Consider the following 11,890-nt stretch of genomic DNA (forward strand, 5'->3'; position numbering starts at 1 on the left):
TTTTGTCTGACTCTTTGCAACCCTATGGACTATAGCCCACTAGGCTCCTCTGCCCATGGGACTCTCCAGCTAAAAATACTGGCATGGGTTGCCATTTCCTCCTCCAGGGCATCTTCTTGACTCAGGGATCAAGCCTGTGTCTCTTATGTCTCCTGCACTGGCAGGCGGGTTCTTTACCACTAGCGCCACCTGGGAAGCCCAATAATTATGAGTCTTGTGATAAAAATTACTTCAGGGGAGGGATGGGAATGACCAGAGTTTATTTTACTTTTCCCTCTTGGGAAGGCTTTCCTGATAAAATTTAAATATTGCTATGAGTTTGTTCCTTTTGTTCAAATTTGATGACTCAGTTATTGAGGTGTGAGGGAGGCTACAGGAGAAAAGCTTTCAAACAAACAACAGGAGGCTTCTGGATGAATGGTTTCTGAACATAGTCATTAAAGGTAAATCCTAGCACATGACTGACACTCCTAAATATCTGTTGAATGAATGGATGATGAGTAGTTGGACAGGTGAATGAAATCTGCCATTTCCAGCCCATGTGGCTTTAGGAACAGTATTTCATGAGTGACACCTAAAAACGGTGGCTTCGAAAGCAAAGGAAGGAGGTCATTGGATGTGAGAACTCAGAGCCCCTTCATCCTTCCATGGGTTCCCTCTGGGCACCTGCCGGCCTCTGCCATTCCTTAGCCATCTCCTTCCGCTTCTCCCTCTGGCCCTATATATCCTTACTTGACTTTTTTGCCCTTTTCTGTTTCTTGCCTGAACTGATTTTATTTGTGTTTTCCACATTGCATCATTTCTTTGAATCAGAAATCATGATCTCATGAGAAAATAGAACCTATTGTGTTTGCCTGTGAGTCCACATCTGCTCATTCTTTTCTTAATGCTTTTGGCAGGGCTGGGTCTTCACTGCTGTGTGTGGGCTCTCTAGTTTCGGGGGCGGGGGGCTACCCTCTAGTGGCAGTGTATGGGCTTCTCTTGTTGAGGAGCGTGGGCTCGAGGGCACATAGACTCAGTAGTTGTGGCGCACAGGCTTTGTTGCCCCTCGGCTTGTGGAATCTTCTCAGACCAGGGATCAAACCCATGTCCCATGCACTGGCAGGCGGATTCTTAACCAGTGGACCACGAGGGAGGTCCCACATCTGGGCATTCTTGAGGGAAGGAGAGTTTAATTGTTCTTCTCTGGTTGTCTGAATCAAACCAGTGCTCTGATTCCTGATGGTCTTAAAAAAAACCACCTTCTTTTGATATTCTAGAGTCCCTTGTCTTTATTCCAGAGCAAAGGCTTTTGGTCAAAGGAACTTGTGTTGACAGCCCTGACTGATGGATTCCATATTAGTGTCCTCATCACAATATTATTAATTTGGCACAAAAATATTTCTTCCATTTTACAGTTAAAGAAATTGAGGCCTCAATTTGTTACGATATAGAGCCAAGTGTCTGCAGTGAGTGAGTAGTTCTATGAAGGTTAGAACTTCTGAGCTCAGATTACCAAGATGGATGGTGGAATTGAGGCACGATAAATAATATGATACTAAGTCTGTAGTATGGGAAAATTGAAAAATGTTTTCTTTCTGTTCTGTTTTAAAGTCACAAAAATAATTATCTAGGGTGCTACTTCCTGGTACCATAGCTTTGATTTCATGGGGACATATTCTCTAAAACGGACACCTTACTTAACATCAAGAACTGTCCTGTGAATTTTATTTTGCAAACGTTAACGGCTCATGATCTGCTTTTCTCTCTTAGACCTTCTCTGACCATGCCACATAGGAATCTGACAGGAAGCTGCAATGTTAACTGTGGTTGTAAAACACATGAATATGAGCCAGTCTGTGGATCGGATGGAATTACATACTTTAACCCTTGTCTGGCTGGCTGTGTTAATAGTGGGAATGTGAGCACCGGGGTGAGTATATTTCTCAAGCTCCTGTAGTGTTGTTGGACTTTGTATGCAAACAGAAGGCTTCAAACTCCCTTTTCCAAAAACTTCAAATAAGATACAGGATATTTTCTGTCAAGGGCTTTCCAGGTGGCTCAGTGGGTAAAGAATCCTCCTTCGATGCAGGAGGCACAGGAGGTGCAGGTTTGATTCTTGAGTCAGGAAGATCCCCTGGAGGAGGGCATGGCAACCCACTCAGTATTCTTGCCTGGAGAATCCCATGGACAGAGGAGCCTGGCAGGCCATAGTCCCTGGGGTCGAAAAGAGTTGGACACGACTAAGCAACTGAGCATGAATGCACATGTGCTTCTGTCAAAAACCCGGAGGAAAGGAAATTATGCAATAAATACTATTATTTTATTTCCCAGGGATAATTGGAGTTTTTGAATATTGTGATCTGATTCCACATCATTCCCCTCTAGTGACTTCCTGTGCCAACCCAGTGAAACTTGATAAGGTCGAGTGCTGGATGTCTCCTCTGCTACCCCAACAGGGCCCTTGTGATGACGGATGTGAAGGTCGAGATGACCATACTCTGTGCTGCTAGAAGAGAACAGGAGAGCACCTCCCCTGCTCAGAGCCTGTGAACATGGGCAGCAGCCATTTTTCATAGACTATCAATTCAGATTTTTTTTTTAAACGTTCAGAGTAAAGTTATTTCTGTCAGTTCAAGAATAGGCTATTTTGAGAATTCACTTTCCCGTGAATTATAAATAGGCAGTAATACTGTGGGAGAAGGTTTTCATATTCTACTCCGTTCTTTATTGAGCCTGGTTCCGTTCTTTGCATAATAACAGACTGTAGGTGGCTGCTTTCATTGAAAGGTTGAGGTGCCTTTGTTTGTTCTGTGCAGGTGATATGGGACTGCGTGTCTTGGGGATGTCATATTTGATCTGTGGGTTTTAAACTATGGTGATGAATTGAGATTCCTCTTGCTGGCTCCTCATTATATAACTGGTGAGCTGCAGGGTGTGACTGAATTGAAAGGGACAGTGAGACCTGCTCTTCAAATGAGGGCCACAGACCAGAGGACTCACTCGCCCCTGGGGAAGGACTTAGCCACTGAGTCCTCTGGTCTGTGGTCCTCATTCATACAAAGAGGCCCACAGTCCTTGGAGCACAGGTGGCCACGCAGCTCCCCACCTTCGTACTTGTGCCTCCTGCTTCTCTGGGTGGCTGAGAGGTCACAATGACAGTGAGCTCAGCTGATGTCCATTCAGTAAAAGCAGCATAATAGAAAGGTCCATTGGCTGTTTTGTTTGAGACATCTTTTGAGTCCCTTGAATTAGCTGGTTTCAAATGAAATAGCCAGTGATACATTCACTAGGGTTGGTACTGAAGTTGTTACAGTTGCATTGTGAATTCTCTGCATTTATTTAACAGATATTTACATTTGATCCTACACTGTTTCAGGGTTTTGCTAAGCACTCTGGTGAGCACAAATGAAAATAAGGTTTAGTTCCTGTTTTCGAGGGGCTTCTGTGTTTGGAGAGCCCAAGAATGAACATCTATTGAAGCAGCATCTGATTTATGACCCAAAATGAGGATATGGAACATGGCTGTGCTTATGCAGTTGCATCAGACTCTGCAACTCCATGGACTGTAGCCCGCCAGGCTTCTCTGTCCCTGGGATTTTCCAAGCAAGAATACCAGAGTGGGTTGCCATTTCCTACTCCAGGGGACCTTCCCAACCCAGGGATTGAACCTCAGTGTCCTGCATTGGCAGGTGGATTCTTTACCACCTCGCCACCTGGGAAGCTCTTATGGAACATGAATAGTACAGAATTGAGTATTGAAGGCTTCTGATCAAAGTTTAAACAACCCTGAGCAGCAGATTTTGATGTTGTTAGATGCACTTTTTGAATCCTTGCTGTTAAAATGAGGAAGATATTTTCTTCTCTTTTTCTTTTTTGGGCTGTGCTGCACAACTTGTGGGACCTCAGTTCCCTGATCAGGGAGTGAACCCAGGCTGCGACAGTGAAAGCCTGGAATCCTAACCACTAGGCCACCAGAGAACTCCCAGAAGATACTTTCAATGAACTATTCTGCATATTTTTAAATGCTAGAGTGATTTTAGAGCCTTTTAACTCTGACTGTTCGTATGCTGAATTTTGCTTTTGATCGTCATCCAACTGATCTTTATTATCACTTAGATGCGAAACTACACAGAATGCACCTGTGTCCAGAGCCGCCAGGTGATCACGCCACCCACAGTGGGACAGCGCAGCCAGCTCCGAGTGGTTATCGTCAAGACGTACCTCAATGAGAACGGCTACGCTGTGTCCGGGAAGTGTAAACGGTCCTGTAACACCCTCATCCCATTCTTAGTTTTTCTGTTCATAGTGACCTTCATCACAGCATGTGCCCAACCGTCAGCCATCATAGTAACACTCAGGTGAGGACGGCGTTCAACATCTAGGTTGGGTTATACACTCAGAATTGCCAGAATTTTTATTCCAGACTGGGGACTGATGTGGTAAAGTGGTGATGAAAGCAAAATGAGATTGTGTAGGAAAGTGCTTCAGACATTTACCTGGTGAACTTAAGAGCAGGGAGTTTTCCCATGTCAGGAAGGGAAAGGAAAATGGTAACATTTCATTGAGCATCCCAGATGGCTCAGTGGTAAAGAATCTGCCTGCCAGTGCAGGAGACATGGATTAGATCCCTGGGTCGGGAAGATCCCCTGGAGAAGGAAATGGCAACCCACTCTGGTATTCTTGCCTGAGAAATCCCATGGACAGAGGAACCTTGTGGGCTGCAGTCCATGGGGTCGCAAAAGAGTCGGTCATGACTTAGCAACTAAACAACAGCAGCATTTCATACTCCAGGACTTTTTTTATTTAGAGGAATTATGTCCCCATAGTTCAGTGAAACTTTGTTTGGATGCCTTTATGTCCTGAAGTCTCTTCGGAAAGGTTCAAGTTCAGGAGCTGAAAGCTATGACTGTGTTAGCTACAAGAAGCCTGGCCTGAGAGGAGGTGACAAGTCATTTGGTGAAGTCACTAAATCGTACATACAGCTAAGAATATTCTCCCTGACCTTGTGGGTAGTTAATACCTCCAGGATCAGTGACCGTTGTTGCTGGGCTTGCAATTCCAAATGCTTATTTCATTAATTTCACTATCATATGACATTCTGGCATTGAATCAAGGAAAGGGCAGACTAGGAAATGTAATTTTAAGTTGTTCATGCTGTGCTTTCTTTGCCATATTATACATCCCATTTGTGTCTGTGTGTGGTGTTTTTTTTTTTTAACTTCTGAGAGAGAATGTGGAGGTTACCTTAATGGAGGCTCTATTTAAAATGTTGACACCAACACATTCGAATCAGAGTGTTGGTATTTGAGGTAAAGATGGCCATAGACCAAGGAAGGGAGTGGACAGTGTGGTGAAGAGATGAAAGCATGGCCACAGCAGCTTTAGGGGGACTGGGATGCAGGGGGATGAAGGAAGGAGGGGTGTCAGTCTCCACAGTCTCCCTTTTGTGCCCTCCCTGGGCTCCTTGGTAACCCAGGATGCTGGCTTCTGGTGGGATGCATCTGCTGAGATGTCTTTCTTAGCAGGGAGCTTGGGCTGCTTGCCTGCCAGTTCTGCATAGTCTGGCTTCCCTTCTATGGGATGCTGAGTTAGATGTTGCTCAGCTTATGAGTTCCTTGACGGCAAGATAACAAATGGTACCCAGGAGTCCCACTGGTCCCATTGGTTTGGGACCAATCCTCAGATCCTCAGTCAGCAGATACTTACAGAGTAACGACAGTGAGTACCACACTGGGGGAATTGCTGTGAGCAAATAAAGAAATTAGGGGAAAAGATGACAAGTACACTGGTCCTTGGGAATTTCACATTGCATACTGAGAACCCCATGTGTATGGGCTAGAAAGGATAAAGTACTTCATCATGAAAAAAATGGGAATCATTACTAATCTAATACTTTGAACTTTAATTCTACAAGAGATGTTAAATAACCAGAAAAGAGGTGCCTGTTTAGTAATGTTTAAACATGGCAGATCATCAGTTGTCTTCTAACCCAAAACTTCAGAAAAGGAGACATTTAATCTTTGCTAAGTACATCATCAATAGACTCCAATCATCCTGCGATGTGAGATTTACTTGAAACTCAAGTTTTAGGAAAAGAAGAAAAAGTGAGGTGACGGGGAAGGATTCATTCTGTTTCTAACTTTTGACTTATTTCCAATACATTTTGGGACTGTTAGAAAAAAACCTTTTTTCTCTATATTTTTCCTTGAGAAATTGTAGAAGTAAATTTCAGTGTGCCATTCTGGAAAGTGCAGGCAAACAGAAAAAGAATGCAATAGTTAGGATTATAAATTTTTTTTAAAGAGTTGATTTTGCAAGCTCAGAGCTGCTTCTGTAGTTTCAGCCCTGAACCTTTGTCCTTCCACCTGTTATTTACACAAAAAGTGGAGTTAATCAGAGTTCTTTGGAGTCTTCACTGGGTAGACCTTTATTCAGTGATGTAGCGATAAGCCATCTTGTTCAACTATTGTTAGTAACTTCTAGCGAAATCAATGTTTTGGCCCATTATCTATGTGGTCCCTGGCCCTGCAGCTAAGCAGGTTTGACTTGACATTCATTTTCTTGAGGCCCTTGTTCTAAAATATTTCTTTCCCTTCTTTGTAGGTCTGTAAAAGATGAAGAGAGGCCTTTTGCCCTGGGAATGCAGTTTGTTTTATTGAGAACACTTGGTATGTTCCCAAATTTCCCACATTGCCTTTTAGTTCCTCTTTGCAGATGCCAAATTTTCACTGTCCTTTAAAAAATGTCAAGTCAGATCATTTGTTACCATTCGTACTAGCTAGGAGTTTACATGTTAGTGGGCAGGCGCAACTTCCTCATTTTCTGATTTGAACCAAAAGCTGACCAACTCTGTTGCTGATGAAACAAAACAAAACTGATTTTGATCGGTTTCTCTTTCACTCTGAGTAGGCACTTGGACTAAATTCCCCAGAGTTTTGTACAGTAAGAAATCCTGAACCAAGAAACTGTTGTGGGCTTACAGTCCTGGTGTTTCTGTCCCTTTTGTGACTTTGTAACATGAAAATGATGGGAATTAGTGCTTACTTTGTGTGTATGTGTGTCCGAAAATTTCAGTTCCTTATTTCTTTCTAGTAATTGTACTGGACTGGGTAAAGAGTATGCTGATCAGACTTTCTGAGGAACAGAAATAAAAAATTCTAAATGGAAAAAAGATGTCCTAATTGATATATAGGGACTAAGCTTTACTTAGTGGCTCAGTGCTAAAGAATCCACCTGCCAATGCAGGAAACACGGGTTCGATCCCTGGATTGGGAAGATCCCCTGGAGGAGAAAATGGCAACCCACTCCAGTACTCTTGCCTGGAAAATTCCATGGACAGAAGAGCCTGGTGGGCTGCAGTCCATGGGGTCGAAAAGAGTCAAACAGGACAGCGACTAAACAGCAGCAAGATTTCTTTTGAACAGAGAAACTTGTTAGCGCTGTGTCAATGTGGTAAGTCACAGAGTTTATTTGGACTCAAAGAACATCCTTCTGACTTCTACAAACATTGCATCACCTGTGATATCTTGGGAGAGTGACTGGGGAGCAGTGTGTCTGACTTCAGTATATTTTTATATGACTTCCTTATTGTCAAGAATATTGTTTTCTTTCTTAAGGGGCAGTCTGTCATTTTCTTCAGCTGTTATTTTCCTCAGTAATCAGTATCATCATCCACAGGACAAAAAAAAAATTTTTTTAATTCAAACTGCTTATTTCAGTTTTGAAGGGTGAAACACTTTAAACATTTAAAAATCATCTGCCCCTTGGCAACAGGAATCCTCTCTGGTATTCCTTTTTTGTCTTCTGTTGTGGTTGATGGCCCAGACCAAGAATGAGGACTTGTCAGTGGGCATCACAGGCTTCTAGTGCCTTGAATTGAGTGGCTTATTTGTTTTTAAATTTCAGATATTAATCTGACTTTTTTGAGGGGAAGGTGCCATGCCATGTGGCTTTCAAGATCTTAGTTCCTGGGCCAGGAACTGAACCCAGGGCCAAGACAGTGAAAACACAGAGTCCTAACCATTGTACATGTGGGGAACTTCCCTCCCTAATTACATTTTTATCAATGTAAATTTTTATGTCTAAAAATGTATTATTGCTTTTGTTTTAACTTAATAAAATCTTTTGTAAAATTCTTTTTTTTTTTTTTTAGCTTTTGATTTTATATTGGAGTATAGTTGATTAACAACGTTGTGTTAAGTTTCAGGTGTACAGCAAAGTAATTCAGTTATGAGTGTACATGCATCTATTCTTTTTAAAATTCTTTTCCAAGTTATGCTGTTATCTAATATTGCTGCTGCTAAGTCACTTCAGTCGTGTCCGACTCTGTGCGACCCCATAGACGGCAGCCCACCAGGCTCCCCTGTCCCTGGGATTCTCCAGGCAAGAACACTGGAGTGGGTTGCCGTTTCCTTCTCCAGTGTATGAAAGTGAAAAGTGAAAGTGAAGTCGCTCAGTCGTGTCCAAGTCTTAGTGACCCCATGGACTGCAGCCCACTAGGCTCCTCCGTCCATGGGATTTTCCAGGCAAGAGTATTGGAGTGGGGTGCCATTGCCTTCTCCAATATTGAGCAGACATAAAAATGTGTTCTTGCTTTTTAGACATGTTATATCATAATATGTCTAATAAGTAATACTTATAAAATAAACATCATAAAATGTCTAAAAAACCAAAGCACATTCTGACTGAGCTGTGACGTGAAAGATTTAAAGTAGTAGTGAACATGTCTATAGAAAGAATATTATGACAAGATGTGATGTATATTTACAAAAAAACAAGAACACAGAAAAACTACTCCTCTCAACTGATTTTAGAGTAAACAGATATCTTGTTAATTTATAAATCTGTTTCCTCTTATAAGATGTGCTAACATCTTTTCTTTTTCTTTTCCCCACCACTCTAGCATACATTCCGACTCCAATTTACTTTGGAGCAGTTATTGACACCACCTGCATGCTCTGGCAACAGGAGTGTGGAGTGCAAGGCTCTTGCTGGGAGTACAATGTCACGTCATTTCGTTTCGTCTATTTTGGTTTAGCAGCCGGCCTCAAATTTGTTGGCTTTATATTTATTTTTCTGGCCTGGTACTCCATTAAATACAAGGAGGAGGAACTGCAGAGGCAGAGGTGGAGAGAGTTCCCTCTGAGCACTGTGAGCGAGACGGTGGGCCGCCCCGACAGTGCCAATAAGGCTGCTCGGACTAGATCTTGTCCCGCTTTCAGCACCCAGGGAGAATTCCACGAAGAGACTGCTCTGCAAAAAGGGATCCAGTACTCGGCACAGACCTATCCGGGGCCATTCCCAGAAGCAATAAGTTCCTCCCCAGACCTGGGGCTGGAAGAAAGCCCTGCGGCCATGTAGCCTCCCTCCTGAAGCTTGAAAATGGAAGACTTTGGTTTTGTTGGTTGAGTTGAATATGGCGACTTGAGAAACACCCGTGCCTTCTTTTCTTTCTTTTTTTAACCTCTAAAGACACAATCCTCAAACCAACAAAACTCACTATACACAGCCACTGTTGATTGAGGGCTGGATACCTCAACAAGAATGAGCCTTTCCTCCTCTCCAAGGAGGAGTTTAGATAGATTTGTTACTGTTTCTGAGATGTTAATTTGACGCTCATGCTTTGATATGGTAGAAGGTTGGGTGCGTGGTTAACAAAATCTTGGGAAGTGTAATGGCAGTGCATATCATTAGCATACTCTCCGAACAAGGGTGAGCTTGACCGTGACTTTGCATTTACAAATCAAGGTTTTTAGATATGAACAACTACTGTGAGTTCTGCTACAAAGCACAAATGAATTTGCCTCAACTATGCAATTTGATTGGAAAATATAAGTGCAGCATGTTACTTTTGCTTTCAGAGACTAAAGCAGATAGTTTTTTTGAAAAGAGGAAGCTAAACTTTCCCTAAAGTACTGTTCATAGCTTTTTAAGCCATAGCAGAATTAAAAATCAGGTAGAACTTCTTAAATGCTTCACCAGAACCATAAGCATAGCATGAGAAAGGGAACAGCTAGTTTGTTCATAAGACACATTCTCTTGTAGTCTGTCTGTCCCACTATAAAGGAAGCTGCTGAGTCATGAACCTGAGAGCTTGAATATAAACTACAGGAGTCTTTCATAAGGGACTTTAACACTCGTGTGCTAAACAATATGGCTAGAAACTGTCATTTGAGATGCATAATAAGAAAAGAAACTGATGGCTTTCTCATCCAAAGAAAATTGCTGCAGAAATTCTTTAGCTTTTAAGGGCCCATGTAAGGGTTGTTGAGAATTGTAACCTTGACACTCAAAGGAGTTGGAAAAAAGCAATCCCACAGAAGTAAGATTGAGTCTCACCTGATCATTTTAGTTATATCCCTGGAAGCACTAGCAGGTCTGTAGTTTTCTTTTTTATGTGCAGAGAATTGCTGTGGCGGTTGTGAAAATGGAGTCATTTAATCAGGAAAGCTCTGCCTGTGGCGTGAAATCCATGTTGAACAAAGGAGGGAGATCTGAGAGCCAGAGCTTGTGATGATCCTAAGTAAAGGTTGAAAATGATTTAAAATAAACTGGCCTGTCATACTGAATCCTACCGTATCAGAGTTAGAACCATTTCATACCTCCCTTTAGTTTCTATTGTAACTTTCCTGAAGTGATTTTGCGAGAGGATTTTTCTGTTCCTAAAGCACTTGGGGTTCAACAGCCACCATCCTTTTCAGTACCTCTCAGCACATCACTTTGATTTAGATCCACATGGAATGTTTTCTATGTGGTTCTGAAGGAAGGTGCCTCCTGATAGCAATATAAACTGAGGCGAGTTAACCTGTGGAATTTGGCTGCCCAGAAAAAGAATTATGACAACTCAGACTTAGGAGGGACTGTAATGTACAAATATCAATATGATGGAGAACAGAAACAGCCAAGGAGCCTAGGCTTATGTGAAGCTGATTTGGGAAATGATTCTCTTGTCTCATTTACACTCTTCAGTAGAAGGAATGTGATTGACCCATGATTCCTGGCTTTTTTGCCTCTATCCATGGCTGCATGGGTGGAGTTGTGTGAATATTCCTGGTCCAAGATTGTTTTCTTCTGTAACTTAGGAATGGTGTTGGTCAAATGGTTCTCTTGGTTGCAGGCAGTTTATGGAAAGGTTCTCTATAGGGTGGAGTTGGCAGTTAGACTAAATAATGTCTACAGGGTGGAGTTGGCAGTCCGGGGTGACAAGGACTTCCTTAGAGCAGACTTGTTTGGCTAAGTCATAAGAAGCATCATTGCCTGTAATTACACTGTGTCTGTCAAACTTTGGTCAACTTGGTGTATTTCGAAGATCTTCAGAGAATACTGCTTTATGTCTTTGAGTCTACTCTGGGGCCTTTGTGATCCCCCTCACCCTTTGTGGGAGATCTTTGATCCTTTACAAGAGAAAGTTTCTTATTGGCTTGGAGCAAAACATAGGTAGATTGGGAAGAGATGTGATTATCTTCTAAATTTTCCTCTGATTATTAAGAAACATTGAGAGAATTTGGGAAGGTTGGCACTTCTTTTTTTTTTTTTTTTTGTAGCTAAGATTGTGTGTTTCAACACTCTTAGAATTTCTCTCTTCCTGTTATCACATTTTGAAAAGGAGCACTGCCCTTAGAAATCTATGATCAGAAATGATGGTATAAGAAATCAGGTATAAATAGAGATCCCTCCCTGTCTTTACCTTGGAGATTCATTCAGTTCAGCCATCACTGAGTGTCATTTCCTTATCAAAAGCTATTTTACCCAGTTACCATCTGCCAATCTATGAAATCCTTTGGGTTGATTGCTACTGCTGCTAAGTCACTTCAGTCGTGTCCGACTCTGTGCGACCCCATAGACGGCAGCTCACCAGGCTCCCCCGTCCCTGGGATTCTCCAGGCAAGAACACTGGAGTGGGTTGCCC

At 42.3% G+C, this 11,890-nt stretch overlaps 1 protein-coding gene across 2 annotated transcripts in view; it reads left to right on the forward strand.

Moving 5' to 3' along the window:
- SLCO5A1 (solute carrier organic anion transporter family member 5A1) overlaps positions 1–11,890 on the forward strand; it is a 145,635-nt gene extending 133,745 nt beyond the window's left edge. For both annotated transcript variants that reach the window (XM_006073117.4, XM_025265277.3), the window contains 4 exons: positions 1,753–1,912; positions 4,099–4,340; positions 6,586–6,650; positions 8,885–11,890. In XM_006073117.4, coding sequence (XP_006073179.2) covers positions 1,753–1,912; positions 4,099–4,340; positions 6,586–6,650; positions 8,885–9,342 — 925 coding nt within the window. In that variant the 3' untranslated portion in view covers positions 9,343–11,890. The remainder of the gene's footprint in view (positions 1–1,752; positions 1,913–4,098; positions 4,341–6,585; positions 6,651–8,884) is intronic.

This window comes from Bubalus bubalis, chromosome 15 (genome assembly GCF_019923935.1).
Source record: "Bubalus bubalis isolate 160015118507 breed Murrah chromosome 15, NDDB_SH_1, whole genome shotgun sequence".
NCBI lineage: Eukaryota > Metazoa > Chordata > Mammalia > Artiodactyla > Bovidae > Bubalus > Bubalus bubalis.